The 22137-nt window shown below is 39.2% G+C and overlaps 1 protein-coding gene across 4 annotated transcripts in view; it reads left to right on the top strand.

Moving 5' to 3' along the window:
- The window catches only part of dagla (diacylglycerol lipase, alpha), a 32633-nt gene extending 11504 nt beyond the window's left edge, over positions 1–21129 (top strand). The window contains exons 3-22 of one of the 4 annotated variants that reach the window (XM_088413511.1): positions 972–1073; positions 1297–1508; positions 1861–1962; positions 2471–2513; positions 2597–2684; positions 4689–4823; positions 5121–5198; positions 5917–6041; positions 6346–6496; positions 8030–8113; positions 8471–8548; positions 8684–8764; positions 9557–9699; positions 11459–11527; positions 11615–11687; positions 11845–12053; positions 12458–12584; positions 16352–16518; positions 17098–17115; positions 17865–21129. In XM_088413511.1, coding sequence (XP_088269637.1) covers positions 979–1073; positions 1297–1508; positions 1861–1962; positions 2471–2513; positions 2597–2684; positions 4689–4823; positions 5121–5198; positions 5917–6041; positions 6346–6496; positions 8030–8113; positions 8471–8548; positions 8684–8764; positions 9557–9699; positions 11459–11527; positions 11615–11687; positions 11845–12053; positions 12458–12584; positions 16352–16518; positions 17098–17115; positions 17865–18909 — 3123 coding nt within the window. In that variant the 5' untranslated portion in view covers positions 972–978 and the 3' untranslated portion in view covers positions 18910–21129. Of the gene's footprint in view, positions 1–971; positions 1074–1296; positions 1509–1860; positions 1963–2374; positions 2514–2596; positions 2685–4688; positions 4824–5120; positions 5199–5916; positions 6042–6345; positions 6497–8029; positions 8114–8470; positions 8549–8683; positions 8765–9556; positions 9700–11458; positions 11528–11614; positions 11688–11844; positions 12054–12457; positions 12585–13996; positions 14370–15052; positions 15683–16351; positions 16519–17097; positions 17116–17864 lie in introns of those variants that run through there. The other 3 variants (XM_088413509.1, XM_088413510.1, XM_088413512.1) reach the window with 3 other exon arrangements.
- Positions 21130–22137: the final 1008 nt, after the last annotated feature.

Raw genomic sequence — 22137 nt, 5'->3', positions numbered from 1 at the left:
TATATATATATATATATATATATATATATATATATATATTGTATGAAGCGAAAGTTTTTATTTCTCGGAAGCAAGGTCGTGACAACGGTCTACAACTTGATCATCTTTAACTTTCAGCATGAGCAGCATTCAGTGTAGACAAAGCTGACTTCTTTTTTTTCTCGATTGATGCTCTTTTTTTTTTTCTGCTGCATTTTTTTTTTTAACGTGTAGTGCGGCTCCATGATGGCAACTAACAACGGCAAGGCAGGCCGCAGGTCAACCACCATCGACATAATGGGCACCCCTAGTTTAAAGCTTCAGTCCAAAACAAGATGACCAAAAAACCGATATCAATATATGTCAAGTACACATACTGCATAAGTAAAAAATAAAGTATTGTACAATATTTATGAGTTTAATAAACATAATTTTTAATCAATTTTCTTGCATGGGCCAAACCCATTACTCATTGTTTAGAAAAGCAATGCTCTATCAACCGCGTCAATCGAATATACATGCATAATGGTGGTTTCAAGTGTTACTATGAAGTAACAGTGCGTTCAAATGAACCAGTGATGTCATTTGCACCACCTAGGCTTCGTCCACTATCGGTCATTTGACACACTAAGAATTGTATATAAAACTCTTGTCAAGCCAAATTCACACCAGCTTTTGATCAAGACTCCAAAGACCTGCTTCATTTGGCTCATCACTACTTCATTGTTATTGAAATGCATTCTGGGAGAGTGACTGAAAACTACAAAAGTACCCAAACACCAGTGATTTTATTCTTTCTTCCTAACAAGAATCCTTGAATGAAATTAACTTATGTGTTTCTTTTCAATAACATTGACATACTTTATATAAACCCAATTAACAGTGTTGCAAACGCGAACACAGTGAACAAGCCAGCTGTTGTTCCAAATGCCAGACTCACTATTGTGTCATATATTGTTATTGTGTCATATATTACTTTTGTTTCTCCACAGGGCAGTGATGCCTGGCATGGTGATGTTTCGGCGGCGCTGGTCAGTCGGCAGTGATGACCTGGTGCTGCCTGCCCTCTTTCTGTTTTTGTTACACTGCATCTGGTGAGTCGGTTTGGGTCGCAGAACTATTCTTTTTATGTTTTTAAACTACATACATAGTCATTTTGGGGCTGCATGGTAGAAGACCGGCTAGCACGCCCGCCTCACAGTGCAGATGTCGCAAGTTCGTTTCCGCCGCTGGCCTTCCTGATTGGAGTTTGCATGGATGGATGGATATTTTGAAATACTCTACTCTACTCTGATTTTTTTGTGGTGTTGTTTTCAGGCTGATAGTTCTGTCCGTGGTTTTGTTCGGCCTTCCCTATGGTTCCGACCAGTCCTGTTCTATAACACTGGTGGACCATGGCCGAGGTTACATGGGAATCTTGGTCAGCTGCCTTATCTGTGAGAGTGCCATCATGTGGTTGAGTATGAGAGGAAGCATCTTGTACACACAGCCCAGGGAAGCTGTGCAATATGTCATCTATATCCGACTAGGTAAGATGCCACAATGTATCAGTATGTATACATGTGTACGTATATGTTTATGCATGTATGTATGTGTGTGTGTGTGTGCGTGTGTGTGTGTGTGTGCGTGTGCGTGTGTGTATATATATAAATATATATATATATATATATATATATATAAATATATATATAAATATATATATATATATATATATAAATATATATATATAATATATATATATATATATATATATATATATATATATATATATATATATATATATATAAGTTCGTATGTGTTTATAATTTGTGGTTCTGTAGGATGATTTCTTCTTGTTTTGGTTATTCATCCTATTTTTTTTTTCTCTTTTTCTCTCTCTAGCCATTCTCCTGGTAGAGCTTGTGTATGCAGTAGTAGGAATTGCCTGGCTAGTTCAGTATTACCAGCCATGCTCTGATATCACTGCCAAAAACCTTGCTTTGGGTGAGTCAGACATAGACTTTAGGTAGATTGCTTATGAGAATCTGAAAATGGTATTATCATACTCCACTGACATGAATTGTATTTATAGTAATCTGCTGCAACCACCAAGCATTTGTTTTTGCAGAACATAGTTCATAGTTAGTTTGGTTTCCTAATGTATTCATCAATTTGGGGAAAACATTTTATAATTCCTTTCAATTTAAAAAAAAATCATGATTTTTGGAGCTCTGAAGAGCTGTAAAAGCAAAATTTGAAAGTTGATTTTGAACTTGACTTTGATTTGTGTTTCTTGCCACACTTATATTTAAATGGATGACAACTTATACAATGATTTGTTGGATACAGTGTCCTCATTCACCATTGTGCTTTTCTAATTTGGTTTGAAATATATAAATATTATGTTGTGTTTTAGGGATTGTTGCATGCAACTGGCTAGTGATATTCAGTGTTTGCATCACGCTTATGTGCACTTTTGATCCTACTGGTCGGACATTTGTCAAACTGAAAGCAACTCGTCGCCGTCAACGAAACCTCACAACATACACACTAAGGTACGAACATGACTGTTTGGGGGGGAGGGGCATCCCCACAGCCATTGTCATTTTCTTCTTGGTTAACAAATTTTCTAATTTAGGCACAGACTTGAGGAAGGCCAGGCAAGCAGCTGGAGCAGAAGGCTAAAATTCTTCATGTGCTGCACAAGAGCCCAGGACACACAATCAGTGAGATACATTGATTCATTGTACTAAAATAAAACTGTTTTCTGGCTATGCAAGTCACAGGTTTACCACATTTGTTGTGTATAGGTTACAAGCAACACACAACTAAAGCATGAACTAAGCTATAAGCCACTTTATAAGCCATTTTTTTTAATGTAAGCTTTAACCCATCTCAATTAAACAAAGATCAAGCTTATTCTCTGAGCATCCCCCTCCCTGGAGCATCCTGGTTTCGTCTATTAGTTCGTTTAGTTTCTCTTATTCACCAAAATGGTTTTTAATCTTTATTAATTTTTCAAGTAATTTTTCAACGGTGCTTTGAATTAATTCTTTAAATTCTGGGTCACAGATCACAGATAGGATAACACAGAAAATTACAAATACAAAACGGCATCTCTCCGACAAAGCCCATAGAAAAGGAAGGAACATCTCAAAAACCCCATCTTGGGGAAAAACGAAACCTTAAAAATGGACCACAGGTGAGAAGGGCCTCTTGCGTGGCTCAACAGATTTCACCTGATCCCGAGTGCCAAAAATAACACAGTGCCATAACAAACAGTAAGCTTACAAAACAATGTCACAAAATAAGGACACTGAAATAATTATGATTAAGCGCAATAGACTAACTTTTACTGGTTGCTCTGTGCTGCGCTCACATGTGACCACATCTCATTCAACACTGTTTTTTTACAAGAGTAATATTTTGAAAAAAAGAAAATAGTAATAATAATTCAAAACGATTTTCAAAAAAAACTCCTTGCACTCCACCAGACATACCAAATAAATAGTTGAGTCAGTATCACCCATAACAATACCAACTACATTTAGGTTCATAAAATATTATGGTATTTTCCATCAGTTGTCCTATTAATAACTTTTTAAGATAAACCTTTTATAGAATTCTGTTCTTTAAAGTTCTACAATTAGCTTGAATAAAAATAAAACAGAATAAAATGAAGGAATATGGAGACTGAAATCAAAGTAAGATTGCACTCAGGCAAACCTGAAACTGGAATTAAAATATGTGAATAATGAATCAACCTTGCTCCAAAATAATACTAAAAAATGACTGATAATGACAAACTATTGTAGCTATAGATAGCATTGCAGGCCGACAAATGTGTCCCATGTGCAAGTACCGAAAAGAATTTCGTCTGAGAACCACAATAAACCAAAATAAATAAATGTAAAGGATTGATATTAACTCTTTAGTATTGTTATGATACCCTTATCGAGTATTGATTCTATCGCTAGTTGGATTGATCTGCACAGCCTCGACATCAACAGGTGAATACCATTTTGTTGTTGTTGTTTTTTTAAGCTATAGCCATAACTAATGGAAGGGTGTTTAGTTGCCATCATAACTCACTGGCATAAAAAGATGATTTTTTTTTTTTTTTACTACTGCAACTAAAAAAATTGTTATAACAAATGTTTTAGAAAAAAGCGAAATAGCATAATTTCCTGTCACCCCGATCATGTTTTACGACACACCACAATAGAATGGGGTATAGATATAGAGACACCCCAACTCGGCCATCATTAACATTTACAGTAACCCCTTTTCATTCTTAGGACATTGAATCAATCCCATCTGGACTGCAGGGGTTGTCTTAAAGACAGCCACTTATGTACAATGCAAGACACATAGGAACCGTGTCATAGCAACTGAACTCTATTGTAAACCGAGGGCACCCTATACCGGTGTTTCCCAACCTTTTGATCACCGCGGGACAGTCAATGCCTTAAATTTAGTCTGCGGAGCGTTTTTGTCTACTTTTTTTTTAATTGCGCTAGGAGAGGGCAGGGGGGTACAGCGAGCTTGCTGTCCACGGTATGGAAGAGTACTACATGAGTACGCTGCCAGGCGCTAGACCGCACAAGCACACAGATTGGATAATTTCCCACGGCACACCTGACAAGTGTGCCGCGGCACAGTGGTTGCCCTATACCACGTTTAAGTCCGTCAGCGATACTGACAGACACATCTGCTGCTCTCCCCTACAGGATGCATATTCAGAAGTGGCAAGCCTTTTTGCAGAGTTCTTCAGAGACCTTGACATTGTACCTAGTGATATAATTGCTGGCTTGGTACTTCTGCGTCAAACACAGAGGTCTAAAAGATCATCTATCCTGGACCAGGTATTAAGTTATGTGTTACCTGTCCTTCTTAAAGGAAATATATTGTGCTTTTTGCCCTATGATGGTTGTCAACCATGTAAATGCAGTTAAAAAAAAAACAAATCAAATATAGTTTCACTCATGGAGTTAGCTCCTCCCCACCAAGCCACCAAATTACACTCACCATATTGTGTCTACTTGTCCTGAATATATGGTGCATGTAGCAAACATATTGCAACACCATCAGATAAAAGTTTTACTCGTCCCTTTTACTACTTCATTTGAAATAACATTGTTCTGTTATTTATCTCTTCGTAGGCAAACAACGACATTTTAGCCTTCCTTTCTGGGATGCCTGTCACTCGGAACACTAGATATCTGGACCTTAAGAACTCAGTGAGTCCTTAGCAGTGTACAGTGTATGATGAACAAATGAAGCCATTCACACTATCCATCTCTGCAATAACTTTTATACTTTTTTTTTTTTTTTTACCCTGTTCTATCCTGGGTGTAAGACACCATTATAGAATAGGAGCTGTCGGTCAACTCGGGAATTTGATGGCTTCTGGTGTAGTACTGAAAGCACAAGACAGACAGAACATCACAAACCGCAAGCAAATAACTGCCCTCCCTACTTTGTGTTGAAAGTGCAGTGTCGCTGATGTCATGCCGTTACAATATCTTCATGGTGCAAGTGTGAACGTGCACTTGCGACACTGCAATGTCCTTTTGTGCTGTTTTGTCTGAAAGGGATGTTATACTACTACCCACCCTACCGCAATGCCTCTTATTCTTGGATTTACTTGCCATGCAAGAAAATGTTTAAGCTTCTTTCAAAAGTTTTTTTTTTCCCCCCGGATTAATTCTGTTTCAATAATTACAACCATAATAGGACTGACATACAGTATCATACAAGGTTGCAAAACAAAATGTTTTCATGTAATACAATGCAGTAAGGTAATCATGAAAGGTACTGGATTAGCCTATACTAATAAACCCGAGATACTGAGAACTGAATTTCACAAATGTATTCACCTAGAACTTGTCGGGGATATATTTCTTTTGCTTTTGTTTGTTTGTTTGTTTTGCTTACGTCTATATTCTTCTATTCCAGACGGAGATGGGCATGTACAAGGATGTATGCTACTACATGCTTTTTGCTCTCGCTGCATATGGTTGGCCCATGTACCTAATGAGGAAGCCAGCCTGCGGACTGTGCCGCCTCGTTAGCACCTGCTCGTAAGCACTCAAACATGCACCTGCACAGTTTGGATCAATTTGGCTTATGCATCTTTTGTGATACATAAGAAAGAATATAATTTTCATATGCATCAACACTTGCTAAGTGGTAATCCACTGAGACTGTAGCAGGCTAAGATCCCCTCATTAAAGCAAAGTTTAACTAATCACATACTCTTACACAGAGTGCACAGGGATTATTATTATTTTTTTTTTTACATACATTAAACAACAGCTCTTTTGTGCTGACCTAATATATAATCTTAACGTCCTGTTTTCTGTTTTTCCCTTCCTCTGCCCCCAGCTGCACATCAGTGTCAGGCTCACGTTTGTCCCAGTCAGTGACAGTAGAGGAGGACAATTGTTGTGGTTGTAATGTTTTGGCCATACGCAGACAATTCTTGGACCGGGACTTGAAGCAAGTTCACATAGTCTACACTTCCTGCCACGATGCCGTAAGTATTCTATAGTCAAAACAGTTGCAGGTGTCGGACAATGTACTTCCTCAATTATACCAAGTGCTCTTGTTGCTGCGCAGTTTATGAACAGGCTTATGAACGGAAACACCCACCTAGGCAGTCTGCCTTTGCAAACATTAGTGAACTAATGAGTCATCTAAAGTTCTCTTTGGATTTGAGTGTGGTATCTGCCGGACATTCCTCATCATAAAGTGAAGTTTAAGAACCTCACCTCCTCAGGCATGGGAAGCAGATAGCACATACTGTAAAGTTAAAGACCAGGGTCACTGAAGGCTGAGGTGCAATAATGTGGAAGAGTTTCCACTGTTCTGCTGACTCACCTACTGTGGAGCTCCAAACTTCATCTGGCATTAACGTCGGCAGTAAAACTGTGTGCTTGGATTGGGATTCATGGCAGTTTCCATGGCCGAGCAGCTGCATAAACGCCTTACATCACCAAACACTATGTCGCGCATTGGATGGAATAATGTCAAGTATGCCATCACTAGACACTGCTGCTGTGGAAACAGTTTCTGCTTGTGACGAATCAGGCCCCGCGATGAAACTGCTAGAGGAGAACATTACATTAACATGCTAAAATTCAGTGAGCCCTTTACTTTAAGACTTTGTACATGCTATTGCTTTGCTCCAAACCTTGTGAGAATGCTGGCTATGCAGTGGCTATTAGAATTGGACTTTTTAAAGACTTCCTTCCTTGGTAAGTCTTAGCCAAGTGAACTTATCCAACCTTTGCCTGTCAAAAGTGTTGGCTCTGTGTTTTGGGGAAAACTTCAAAAGTTTAGAATTATTTTTTTTTTTAAATCTCACTTTTCAGCATTACAAAGTGTGCCCTTGCATAACCATACCATTAATACTAATACTATTAATACTAGTACTCAATTGAGCGCCCTTGCATAACCATACCATTAATACTAATACTATTAATACTAGTACTCAATTGAGTGCCCTTGCTTCTTCTCCATTTCCTTTTCTGAACTCTAGCCATCACAGATCACCTTCATTTCGGAAGGCTTTGTTTTGTCCGACCTGACAAACAGCTTCTTATCAGTAACACGTATTCTAACTTTTTGACTTCATGCAGTTTTTCTGCACCTTTTTACCTGCGCTAATGACTCATCATTTGCAGCTTCTTGGACAGTTTTTGGAGCAATTGCCTACTGCTTCTATTGAGACTGTGCTTTGTGCTTTGTCATACTTTTCGTTGAGTAATTGTTATGAACTGAATCTCAAGACACTGGAGGGGGCACCATTTGGGACTGTAACTGCTAATATTTTCTGGTGAAGAATTTAGCTTGAAGGTCAGTCTGGCTAAAAGGTTTGAAATCATGATCATGTGATGTATTTGTCAGGGATTGTGTATGGATTCTGTTTCAGCTAAGTGACACTGCTGTGCATGATCAATTTCAAGGAAACAAAACATCTCGCACGTGACCTCTCTGTTTTTGCTTGCTGTCATGCTCTTCATTCATGCTGTGTGATCTGCTGTCTTGTATCTTATGTTCCATCCAGGTTTATGAGACTCCATTTTTTGTGGCAGTGGATCATGACAAGAAGAAGGTGGTCATCAGTATCAGAGGGACATTATCCCTGAAGGTGAATTTCAGCTTTTTCCACCTCTAAACCTATTGCCTCCAGCTCTCATCGCCTCATTTAAACTGAATTTCAAGGCAGCGTTCACAAACTCCAACACTGTGGAGGCATTCACTGCATCAAAGCAGCAATCAGATATAAAGGACCTGTCCATTGTTTGCGCAACACTGAAGGGAAACTGATTGTCGTATTTAAGGCTGTCATTGAAACACAGATGAGTCACAGTTATTACACATGGGAAATCACTTATCTCACAAACCTCTAACTCGATCAGTTCAGCACATTATCTTATTCTACATTTTAGCTGTACCCACCCTTTTCTCTGCTTATTCTGACCTATTTTCTCCCGTGTGGCATCAGGATGCCTTGACGGATTTGTCAGGGGATTCTGAGCGTTTGCCGGTGGAGGACCAACATGGGACCTGGCTTGGTCACAAGGTCAGGGAGAAATGATTTCACTCTAGCATCCAGTACTTTGACACTCCAATTGGAATCTTTTAATAAGAGCTCAGCGCAGCAGAGTTCTTGTCCTTAGTTGCACCACATTTAATCCTTCTGTTTCTTTTGTCTTAGGGGATGGTTTACTCAGCAGAGTACATTAAGAAGAAACTGGAGCAGGAAATGATACTGTCTCAAGCCTTTGGAAGAGACTTGGTACTTGAATGCATTCACATTCATTGTTTGTTTGGTTCTGTCTTTTCATATTTGGATCGCAGTGTCCTTTTGTTGCAAGGTTGTGACCCACTTTGATAATTAAGAATATTTTGTTTGATTTCAATAAAAACTCAGACAACGCTTGCAGTAATCATTTTAAATACTGTTTAAAATCAATTTAATGTATGTTGCTCGACGTGATGTCCACTAGCCAGGGGCTGAGTGACACTCTATTTGTTACTAGGGCACACGGAAGTCGTTTTTTTGTTGTTTTGTTTGGTTTTTGTACCTTTCATAACATATTCTGCATTGTAACGTGGTAGCTACGTCTCTTTTCTGTACTGAGGAGGGAGAAAAATCTAAATACAAAATGATGCAACTTTTTACCTAGATGCCCGTGACCCACTTTTGGTTCCCGAGCCACCAGTTTAGTACCAATGGTCTAGATTAGGGTTCGGCAATTCTCTTTCTCGAGAGCCGCTATCCTGCATCTATTCAATGTCTCCCTTCTATAACACACCTGATTCAAATGATTAGGATCGTTATCAGGCGTCTGTAGCGCTGGCTGATGAGCTGACTATTTGAATCAGGTGTGATGTAGGAGAGAGACATCAAAAACATGCAAGTATGCGACTCTCTAGGAACGGGGGTTGCCCCACTCCGGTCTAGCTGATGACCGGATGTCTACCTTCTATTTCAGGGGTCGGGAACTCCGGTTCCTCAAGAGCCATATCCTGCCTTTTTTTGATGTTTGCAATGTGCTAGTGTGATGATTTGGACCATCTCTCACAGAACAAGGGCACCATGCATTATGGACTGGTGATAGTAGGTCACTCTCTTGGTGCTGGTACTGCTGCTATTCTCTCCTTTCTGCTGAGACCTCAGTATCCTACACTTCACTGCTACTCTTACTCCCCACCTGGTGGCCTTCTTAGGTAAGTCATTGTTAATCATCGGAATAACATCATTTATTGTTTTTGAATATTGGTTCAACATATTTGATTTTGAATATTAATAATAATGATGATAGTAAAATCTGCTAAGGACATAAATGATAAATAACGGTGACTATCTGTTTTGGGGTCTCAACAATCTTCCAAAAACCTTTTGCTTGGAGGAGGCTTTCATTTACCACATAATGAATACAATTTATTGAAAATAATAACAAAGCAGCCAATATTAGAGTATGAATGCATAAATATATAACTATCTGGAATTTTTTTAATGTGAAGTTCATCTTGTGATTGTGAAAGCTCTCTCTACTTTTTGGATCAGATTTCTCATTACATTTCTTTAATCAAGTCATTCTGAATGAACTTCTACTCCTCCAGGCTATGATTTTCTTTCTTTTTTTTTTTTTTAAATGACTCTTGAGGACATGCCTAGGTATGTCCAGATCCTGATCATGTAATTTGAAATTGGCCCAGATCACGTAGTTTTCTGCTGATCAGAATCAGGAGGAAAAGATCAGGATTCATTCTGTATTTTTTAAGGGCTCAAAAAAATACACCAAAGAAAATCACCAAAAGAAGGTATTACCAAAAGAAAGTTGACATTGCAGGAAACTATGCTGGCCCTGAAGTGCACATCACAAAAAAAAAAAAATAAGCAAACAAAAACGGTAATTGCAAACAAAAAATTACAAACACTTTACCAATGACTAAACACAAACAAAAATACAAGTGAGAAGCACCATTATTGATGAACACAACAGTTAGGGCACACAAGAAATTGCACACTACTGCTCTAACGCCTAACTGTTATAGGTAGATGAACAGAACACTTAGCGCCTAACAGTCCTGCTTATCAATATATACATGAAACAAAGCAGTTGCTTCCCAACTACTGATTGACTGCAAGAAATTTCAAACACAGGGAAAAAAAACAGAAACAAAAAAAAAATAGATGCCACCAGCACGATTCAAACCCATGATGCCAATGTATTAAAAACAAGCTTTAATGCAAACGCTTAAGCCACAACACCACTTGCTGAAGGCACCCTGATGCATAAAAGTAATACTTGTGACTTAAACCCGCTCAAAGACAAACATTTGGTACGCCCAATCAAGTTGTCCCTGTCATCCAATCCATCTAGGCCAACCACTTCTTATAGGAAAAAGTTATTGTGCTCCTTTTCCTTGTGTGCTTCTCTTGTAATGTATGTTTGTTTTTTGTTTACATTTCATTGTTGGTTTTTCCTTTTTTGTTGTTGTTTGCGATAACCATTTTTTGTTTGCTTGTTGTTGTTTTTTTGTGTTTGTGATTTGTACTTTAGGGACACCAGTGGGAAATAGCAAAAGTTAACGCAGCCAGAGGCAACATTTAAGTTTTAGGCCATTGGCTTTAAACTACTGCTTCACGAGCAATTTAAATGGTGTTGCTCATTTATTGAAAGTATGAAAATAAATGAATGAATAAGCAAAAATGTAAATTTTGTTTCTGTCCTGAATACATTGCCAAAATACCGAATCGGCAGACACTCAAAATCAAGTGATCGGGACGTCGCTATTCTTAGCTTTACTCTGTGTTTTCTTTTTCTTTTTTTTTTATGTGACACAAGACAATAGCCTTGTCAAAAGTCAGTCTTCATTTTGTCATTTTTAAACACGTTAGATTCCATTTTGTTGAATGCTGATGAGCAATCAGTGTCCAACTAATTTCTCCTCTATTTTACAACTTCCTCTTTTTGACCAGTGAGGATGCAATGGAGTACTCCAAAGAGTTTGTCACCTCTGTGGTATTAGGAAAAGATCTGGTGCCAAGGTAAGTCCTTCTCTTGTTCATAATGAATGAACTTCCGAGAATCATGAACTTGCCACAGAAAGCTCTGTCATTGTTGTCATCTTCTAGACTGGGCCTTTCTCAACTGGAGGGTTTCCGTCGCCATCTGCTAGAAGTTCTACAGAAAAGTAACAAGCCAAAGGTATGGCTCTTCCTGGATCAAGTAATACAGGACATCAAGTTTGCAAACTTGATTTGCAAACACTATTTCACATTCTGCATAATGTTCATAAGCACGTTCCCGAAACAAAATGCAGTATTTCACAAAGCTGAGATGTGTGCGTTTTCTTTTGCCACAGTGGAGGATCATTGTGGGAGGCACCAAGTGTATCCCAAAATCGGAGCTTCCACTTGAGGAGGACGATCCTCCGCCTCAACAACCAGCACCCCCCAGCAGTCGCCTGTGGCTCCACCCCAGTGACCTCAGCATTGCTCTTTCGGCCTCGACCCCCCTCTACCCTCCTGGCCGGATTATTCATGTGGTGCACAACCATCCTCCAGAGACATGGTGAGAAGGCTGATTTCAGAGCTGTGCTTGTCTTCATTTTTAGTCCAAATTAAGGCCACCCACTACTTTTCATTCCCTTCTTCCAAACTCGTGGTAAACCACCACTGCAAACAGAGAAGCGGCAGTCGGACAATCCAATGTGTGTTTAAGCAGAATAAGTGATATTTTCCTGTTACATTGCATACTTTACTGCATTTAGAGTTCTACATTTTGCCAATGTAGTTGTCTTTTTGTTTCAAATATTGTAATGATGATTTTTCCTTTTTCTGAGTGAGCTCTAGTGTGCCAGATTCTCATATCGGTTAGCTTCATTAATGCCATTCTCATATTGACTGAGAAAACGATGAGGTGGTTGTTAAATCAGTTTACACATTTACTTTGTTTTTTTTTGGTTACATTTATAGTTGTGGACAAGAAGAACCAACATACTCAGCTCTTTGGGGCGACAACAAGGCCTTCAATGAGGTCATCATCTCGCCTGCTATGCTTAATGAGCACATGCCTCACATGGTCATGGAGGGTCTAAACAAGGTCTGTATTTGTCATGTGCATATTGTTTGTTTTGTCGTCAGTGCTGGGATGCCTTTTGTCATCGCCAAAGTGTTGATTGAAGAGAGTGTTTGAATTATATGTAAAACAACATTTGTTGAAATTACAAATAGGGGATTACCACTTTTATAATTTTTAATGCAAACAAACACAGACTGATTTTAATTTTTTTATTAGAATAATATTTAGTGTTATAATTATTACAAATGAATATAATGTCCAAGTATAGAGCTAAACTCTTAACAGAAGTCCTTTTCCAAATGTTTTTTTTTTTAATTTAATGTCAGAGTTCTCCATAGTTTTGAGTGATAATTTCCACTAAGGCACACCAATGAGAATAGTTTAAAAAGTCATTATAAGGTTGTGTCTTAAACTGGGACACTGTGTAAGATTTAGAACGTTTTTCATTCAAAAGGAATAAATTAAATGATTAGAAATTTCAAAAACTTGCAGATAAATGTGTTCTTAACGACTGACAGTATGTTTTAAATATAATTATAGGTCTAGTTATCACTAGTTATTACATGGGGGGTGGCACTTCTCCAGAGGTTGCGGTGTTTGGTATATGGTGAATGCAGCACCTCCTGCTGTCATAATGAAAAACTAAAATCTTACCCAGTGTCCCCTTAAAGGGAGTACTGTATGTGTAATTTTTTGCATGCGCCAGTGGAAGGTTTAGGGGCATTATGGTAAATGCAGCAATAAACACTCCTTGTCCTGCTGTCCGTAGTTACAACAGACAAGGCGACCTCCAGAGGAGAGCCACCCCCCCCATGTAATATGATTTAATGAGAACTAGACCTACGATTATATATAATACTATTGGTTGTTAAGAACACATTAATTTGCAAAATTTTTAAATTCATAATCATTTAATGTGTTCATTTTTAATGAAAACGGGTCTAAATCTCACAGTGTCACTTTAAAATAGCTGAATAGTATATATCTTATATTACAATGAATTGGTTGAAATCATAAATACACCATATCGCAAAGGAAAAAAAACTCACCATTCATCAGTAGACCCCATATAGTTGGACAATAGTGAATTGAAGTGAATGTGTGCTGTTCAACTTTAACCTTCATCTGTTCTGTCATATGATTTTCTTTACATTGCTCTTCTAGCAAAGCATGGAAGCCCTTCCTTCTACTCTGGTTGGTTCTTTGGTTTCCTGTGGCAATATTTGACAATTCCTTCTGGTATAAAGGTTTTGCCTTGTATGTTTGCATGGAAGGAAAAACACTTTTGAGAATTGCTCTTTCTTATGCCTGCAGAGCTAAATATGGTGGAGGTGATGGTTGGCTTGGGGGAAGGTGCATCTGTATAAAGATGTATACTCATGTTGAAGTGTAGCAAAATGTGATTGTGTGCGAAACCTCTGGTGTGTCCGCAGGTCCTGGAACCATGTTATCCTCTGTCTGAGCAGGGGATTCTGGAAGTGGAGGTGTTTGGGGTCTTTCAGCCTACCAGTAGCACCACTGTGCACATAACCTCGAGCACAGAATCTCACTCTAACAGTATTGCCCGTGACACGTCATCCCCCACCTATAAAGATACCTTTTGCAAAGACGCCCTGCCAGGGATTGATGTGCTCTCTGTCCCTGTCATCTTTCCCTTTCCGTTTACAGATGCTGTTAATTTCTCTGACCCCCAGTCAGCAGCTCTTTCAGTTGCAGAGCATTTATGCACTCCACCACACACCCAAATAGACCCACCTTACACCATCTTTTGTATGGATACAGTCCCCACTCCCGAAATTTTCCCCAGTGAGTCTCAAGAAAAGAAAATCTATCAAGATGACTTCTTACAACAAGATGAAATCTGTAGTTGAAATACTCTGGTGGTTCATGATAAGATTGGCCTTTGTGTCTTTTGTCTATTTGATGACTTTTTTGAGGATTAAGAATTTTCTTGCCTCTGGCCACAGTATTTTAAACTATAATAGTGCATGTCAACATACACAGAGCTGCACAAATTCATGTAAAAATGCTAATCATTCTGATGAAAAATGCTCTCATAACTCTACCTCTCACCCTGTGAAATTCCTCAGTGAGGTTGTGTTTCTTCTATTGGCGGGAGCAAGATCTTTTTGAGCAATCATGAATTTAAATGCCTTCATTGTGAGTCTTTAGCGCGCACATGGTTGTAGCTGGAGGCAACAACAAGTCCAGGCAAAGTCCCCAGAGGAAATCCAAAATCATATCTGCATTCCAGGGAGCAAATGACTCTTATTGCAGTTACTAAAATGAGTCTATGCACTGTATCAAGGTAATAGAGAGAGTAAAGCTTGCTAAAAAGCAGAAATGTGATTCCATTCTGCACAATTTCTCATTCAAAACTAATAGTCAGCATTTTGTTCTTTTCTGTGCCTCTGCACGTTTGCTCAAGTGCTGTGACATGGAACTCCCCCACTTCTCCCCGCTAACACATTCTCTTTGTGTTCTCAAAGCTTCCATGGTGATGCCTTCCACACCGACTGCACCTTCTTCCTTGCCTTTTCTCAAGACTCATTCCTCCATTTATTCCAGGGATCTGAACATTTTTCAGCATTTTCAAAAATTAGGAGGAACAAGGACATTTATTATGATTGCTTACGCTGCTAACGTCCGATCGTTTCACTATGTCCAATTTTTTTTTTCATTTGGAACAGTGGATTCCATGCATATGTTTAATCATTCTTTCATCTTGTGCATCTAAATTATTGAAGCACAAATAACAGCAACTGAACAGAATGCAGACATTTAAGAGGTCTTCCACTGCATCAAGTTGTTGCCTACATTTTTTCTGTTTTCAGTGCATTTTTATATTTGTGACTGTTGTGCCAAATATCACTAGTTTGTCAAAGCTCAACTACACAGCCTTGCATTTGCAAGCCATTGGCAACACTCATATTCTCTTTATTTATTTGCAAACATTCTTCTTAACTGATGTCTAAACTCATGAACAAAGGCATGTATTTGCCTTTTATCTACATTATTTTTCATTATGTTTTGTTCCCGCAAATGCATGTCAAGACTATTATTAAGCAAATTGTGCCTCTGGCATGTGGCCTTCCCCATTAAAACTAACCTCACGTGTGTGTAATTGTTATATTCTTGTAAGAGTCATGTAATTGTCTATGTTTTGTAAGCGGTACACACCACAATCATATGGACTGCACTTCCTTCAAACACTGAAGGACTTGTGTGAATCCTCCTCAGGCAGCCATGATTCCACTGTGGGTGTTTTAAAGTCAGTTGGAGTAGGTGTAAGATCACCTTTAGCTCACACTTACATTTATCTCACCACTATGTACTATCGCAGTAGATGGTTTACAGTATCGGCAGTTAAATATAGAAAGAACGTATAAACACACGACCTAGTTAAATGTAAATCATACAACACTACTAATCCTCTTTTTGTAGTGGTCATTTGTACAACAATCTATTGACTTGTGTACTTATTGCAGGCTCCTTTTAACTAAGAAGGCAGACAGTATACATAAATCCATAACTCAATTTGATATGTGATTATTTTGATGGGTCAGATATAAATTGTTTAGTTGCACAATATTTTGTGTTGTGTCAGTACACTTATATAATGTGTTCTTTATGTGAAGATTTCCCATTCTCTCTGACTTTGTTGATCATTTTGAAGCTCAAACCATCAAGCAGGCAAATTTCTGTTGATCATTTTGAAGCTCAAGCCATCAAGCAGGCAAATTTCTGCTCTTCACCTAGTCATGTGTATTCGTCTGTGTTTGCGACAGGTTCTGGAGAACTACAACAAAGGGAAAACGGCTTTGTTGTCTGCAGCCAAGATCATGGTGAGCCCGACAGAGGTGGACTTAAACCCTGAGAATGTGTTCATTGCGGCATCCACAACAGCCGACCAGCCGATGCCTACAACCCACCACCGCAGGAACAGTAGTGTTCGGTCAGTATTGAGCACCAGTGTGAATGGATTGTGCTTTACAATATTCATTGTCCTCTATACCCTGTTATATTTGAACTAAAATAACAAAGAAGGCTATTCAAAGTCTTTTATTTTTGTGAAGTGGCAGTTTTAATGATAAAGTGAAATGGATCTATGTACCACAAAAAAAAGCTGCGCAAAATGAGAAAAAATATATTTTGGAATTCTGAGAGAGCAGTTTTTCCCCTTTCTACCACACTGCCACGAACAGTTGTGCAAATGTTCAAGTCATTTCTTGATCGTCTTTGAGATGTTTGTAAAACTTTGTCATTAAACTCTGTTAAATTTAATTGATCAAACATAAATGTCAAAGGCCTAAAAATAGGACCTACAAATAATGTTTACTAAACCAATGTGGCCTCATTTTTGAGGAAAAACACATTTGTCGCACAATGCTTTAACATAGGTTCCAAATCTTTTCTGTAAACACCTTAAACAACATAAGTCATTTTCAAAGCAGCATTACTACTGCTACTAATTTCTACTCTTGTTCTCTCAAACTTGTAATTCCTGTCTGTTTTGTTTGGGTAACAAAAAAAGACAAAAAACATTGTTACGGTAAGGAAAGCATGTGATCACAAACTCATCATAATGTGCACCATTCTCTCATGCACGCATGCACACTGTCTGACCTCAGAGCAATTCCAACGTACGGTAGTATTCAGTTTTCTCCACGCCCCCTCTGGTTCAGTCCTTGTCCAAAGTCTGTGTTTAGCTAGAAGTAGTTGATGTTACCTTTCCTGCTTTAGAAACACCCACCAGGATATGGACCTTCCACTCTCCTGCCAGTGTTTCTCCCTGGTGCTTACTTATTATTAAGTAGGCAAAAAATGCCATGTGGACAAATGTTTTGAGACAATTTTATTAACTCACCAACAGGAAGTGAAAATGGAAATATCAAGTTTGTTTCTTCCCTTACAGATAACAGCCTCCACTCTCCTGTGCTAAGGTTTGAAATATCTCTAGGATTTTCTATCGCCCCAGAAAAGCATGGGTGATGTCAATAACTGGGCCTGGCTTACAATCAATCTATTCTAGTTCATCGTAGTCTTTCAAAGGACCTTTGTTAAAAGCACAGCAAGGTCCGAAATTTCTTAAGAGTGCTGCAGTCATGGACAGTTGGCTTAGTCCTTCTCCCACTTGTACGTCTCAAGACCTTCGTCCATATTTGTATATGTTTACGCACAAACCATTGCCCATTTTCCCTTCTCAAAACCCTCTCTAGCCTAGTTATTTTCTTCATGACAATCTCGCGTTGTGAGTCCTGCTTCCCTGTCACTGCTTTCCTTTCTCGTCCTCTCCTCTAGTTCCTGTGCCCAGTCTGAAATATCTCTGGATGGTTTCTCCGAGTGTCCTCCTCCTCCAGTACCTGTAGTGTTGCGCGGAGCACGGGAGCGCCTGACTGTGGAGCTTAGGGACCGCAAAGCTCCACTGGCTGTCATGGAAAGCCTATCAGACGCTGAATCGGTCTACAGCCTGGATTCCAGGCGCTCCTCTGCTGCACTTAGAGGTTCTCCAATGCTTAGTAGCCTCCCGTTCCCTTTAGATGCGCCGATTCCTGAAGAAAATCCATCTCTCAGCTCTCGCACTGAACTCCTGGCTGCTGACTGCCTCTGCCAGGCCACACCAGAACACATGGGGGAGATTGGGCCTTTCTTTACCCCTTTGGACCCTGTATCTAATCCGGAGTACTCCATACAGCTTTCCCCTGCCACACCTCGCTACAGTGGACATTATTCCCCTGAGCCTTTCAACGAAGAGCCTAACATCTACTCTGAAATTCCCCCTGATGTAGAACAGATGCCGGGCGTCTACAGCCCAGGTAGCACTCCTGACATACCCCGCAGTCCACAAATTGCTTCTGCAGCGATAGATGGCGATAAAGAACAGTGGGAATTTAGCACGGAGACTAGACGTGACACATCCCCGCCGCCGCCCCAGTTATCAAATGGAAACCCCAGCCGCACAGTGCTGGAATTTGCCCAATACTTGGACTCTCTATTTCGACTAGATGGAAGCAGCTCACCTCCGATGGATTTATCCGATGGGGAGTCGGAGTCAGGACGCGGCTCGCTTGGGCACGTCGAGTGCCTGGGAGACGAACCAAATGACAAACAGCTTCTGGCCAGGGCAACATTGGAGCCAAACTTGGTCCCCAAGCCCCCACGTACTTTCGCTGGATCTGCTGACCCCTCTTCTGGCATCTCCCTGTCACCTTCCTTTCCGCTTTCATCTTCTGAGGAGCTCAATGACCTTTCGCCTGGTGAGGGCGCCCCACCTGCCATTGACTCACTACGAACATCCATCCCTATCCATTGTCCCAAGGAGAACACTTTGTCCTCGATGGTGTAGTCCACTTCAACCAACTGTTTACTCCAGATGAAGTGACGCAGTCATCCGAGATTTAAATAAAACATATCACATTACGTGCATGCGGTGGAATGTAGTCACTCACCAGAGACTCAAGGACAGAGTTCGACTAACCAACTCACAAATAATTTCCATTCTTCAGGTGTCATCCCCCATAGAAATGATGTTTATAGCATTTTCACACTATAGCAAATGACTACAAAGAAGATACCTCTCTGCATGCCAGGGGGCTGTGCTGCTTTTGGGTGGAAATGAACAACTGTAGCTTCACACATACCGTCCCAAAAGAATGTCACGAGACATTTCAGCATATGTTCATCCCCTGACTTAACTTTACAAAAGAGTTGTTAACCTAGCAGGGATTCAAAAGCTTACCCTGTAGAAGAAGCTAGTTCGCAGAGGCACATCATCTTGGGTTGATGTGTTCTACTACTTCCCTACACCCTCAGCAGCAAATTTTCTTCCTGCTTTTATTTTTCATTGTTCATTCAGGAATGTGAAGATGGACATATGTCAGTCAGTAGAAGTATGAAGACATGACACAATGTTCCTCAGGTCTGTACAGAGTTGGTGCCGAGCAGAAGACGGTGTGTGTGGTTGAAGTCGTGTCTTAAACATTTAGTGATTGTGACAAAGTTATTACAGACGCCTATGGATGTTTTGAAGCATTTTGGTTACTTATAGTGCATGATCGTTCTTTTGTCTTTCAAGTCAAAGAGATTTTTCACTTAGCCGGTTAGATAGACAATTGGGTTCTCTTGCACACATCATCTTTGCTTAGTCCCCTCTTTGCCAAATAATTTAATACCTTGATATTGCCAAATGTTTTTCTCAGATGTACTTTTCTATATGTTTATTGCTTTATTTGAAAATAACAACCTATGTTTATCATGGCCCACTCCTGTCATCCCCATGCAGACTGTTACACGCCACATGAACGACACCACCTGATTGCCATGGCTTTCCTGTTACCACTCCCGTGTTTGTGTCAACTTTCAGGCTGCAATAACCACCTAGCTCATAGTATTCAGCTTACTAGAGACCATATCACTCTCATATAGTACGATTCTTTGCAGTGGGGCTAGTTTCAGTAATGCAAACGCTGCCATCATGTCAAAAAAAGTCCTTTTGTTTTTAAGAGCAGTTTCATGCGAACGCAGGATCCCAGACGTAATCAAACCACCGTGCTTCTTCTGATTGTCGCAGCATACATTTTCTCTTGTTCTCAAGGTGCTCTCAGACATGATGGACATCAGGTGTTTGCTTCCCTTTAATCTAGTTCACCTTGCTCTTCCTCAAGGTTGGACTCTCTGGAAAAATGAGCTGGTGTCAATTTCAAATGTGGCATACAATCTTCCATATCACCAAGGGTGTAACAGGTGAACAGGCGGTTTACTTCTTGCATTATTTATTATGATAAATGGTTTCAATTTTATTGCTGTATTTGATCGTAATATCTTTATTGCACTTGCAACAGGTTGATGTTGGTGTAATTATTTTTTTTTTCGTTTTTTTAAGAATTTCCCCAAAATTGTGCGGTTATGCTTTCTTTTCTTTTCAAGTCGAAAAGTATTTAACATTCAGCCATGGCACATTTACAAATGTTCTACAGTGGTGAGACATTCTGCAGAATGACCTTTGGTGGATTGCCTAGCCTGGAGTCACCAACGTGATCTGCTCAGTTTCTGTTTTGGAAGAAGAGCTGTTACTCACAGCACATCTCACATCTTGCCAGTTTACACTCTGTCACTGCACAGATCATTCTGCAGTTCCTCTTCATTCTCGCAAATATCCTTTGGTTATAAACTTATGAAATAGTTAAGCTTGCAACCAGTCAAAGCACTGTCCGGCCATGATGTGTACAGCACCATCCTCTGTGTGTATTATTTATGCTGATGTCAAAAGAGAAAAAAAAATCCAATAGCCACGTAGAGAGCAGCTGTATAACAAAAATAAGATAGCTATGTATTTAAAATTTTAATATTGACATATAACACAAAAAATATTTCATTTGAAAATTATTTATTGAAGATATCTGAAAAAAAAAATTCTATAATGAAAGGGGAATATTTGCATATGCCGTATCCATGTTTACCTGGTTTGCTTCCTTCCTCTCCTACCCCAAATCGGAATGTATGTGATCCCTCCCTGACTGAACTTGCCCATTACTGAAGAAAATAAAAAAACATGGTCAGAATTGTCCTACTTAGTGTTTGTTTTGTTGAAATTACTTTTCCTATTTTAACACATGTTGCACTTTATCCAAAACATTTTTTTTATTAAGGTAAAGTGAAATGATCTTATCAGAGCCCATCGCAGATCAGATTACAAAATTACTCACATATACAGTTAGAACTAATTGGTAAGTGTAGGCAATCAGATTCGACTAACTTCATGTAATGATACATATCGGTCTGTATTTTTTCTGTACTCGAAACAAAATGAACTTTTACCTTCAATAATGCCTGTTTGAAAAGTACAATTATTTTGCCAAAGTAAAGAGTACAGTGTAGCTTCAGCTATCTGGTTAAAAAGAAATGTTGGAATAATGAAACATATAAAGTAGGGCTGTGCAGATAGCAAAGTATCAAGAGAATTTATATTGCATATTGATACCAAAGACTTAGTTCGATCGTTCATATTTGTTTATTTACTACTGTATTTTGGCTTCTTGTGGGTCCCTCACGCAATCCCTTTTTAGTATATACGCACACACTTGCTGTAATCATTTGTTTTTAATATTATTTACTGCTATTTTGAAGCGCAATTAATTGATTTATACATTAGTCTATTCCACTTTTAGGTTTATCTTAGTGTAGTCCTGCTTTGATTCTAGTCTTCATGTCTGATTCCCCAAATGCTTTTATTTGTTTGGTTTTTCATTCATAGTCTACTACTGTAGACTATACTGACTAGACTGTACTGTACTATATACTGTAGTATCTAGATTCTAGAATAATACCCTTCCGTCAAGTAAAAGGTTCTCTGTATTTTAAATTCCACCGCCAGGAACATTAACAAAATTAAACAAGTAAAGTCGATACATGTTCTGAATGACAAATACAATGGGTAAATGTAGCCCATGTTCACAATGCAGAGTATAACGCAATACTTTTTCAAAAGGCACTGCTAGTGTACGTTCACGCCTGTAAATACAGCCACTAGAGGGCGCCCAGTGGAAGCGGCCGCTATACTATCCGTGGTGCACAG

Source organism: Hippichthys cyanospilos, chromosome 4 (assembly GCF_059441005.1).
Source record: "Hippichthys cyanospilos isolate Australia breed blue-spotted pipefish chromosome 4, RoL_Hcya_1.0, whole genome shotgun sequence".
In the NCBI taxonomy this organism is placed as follows: Eukaryota; Metazoa; Chordata; class Actinopteri; order Syngnathiformes; family Syngnathidae; genus Hippichthys; species Hippichthys cyanospilos.
This window is presented reverse-complemented; position numbering and strand designations above follow the sequence as displayed.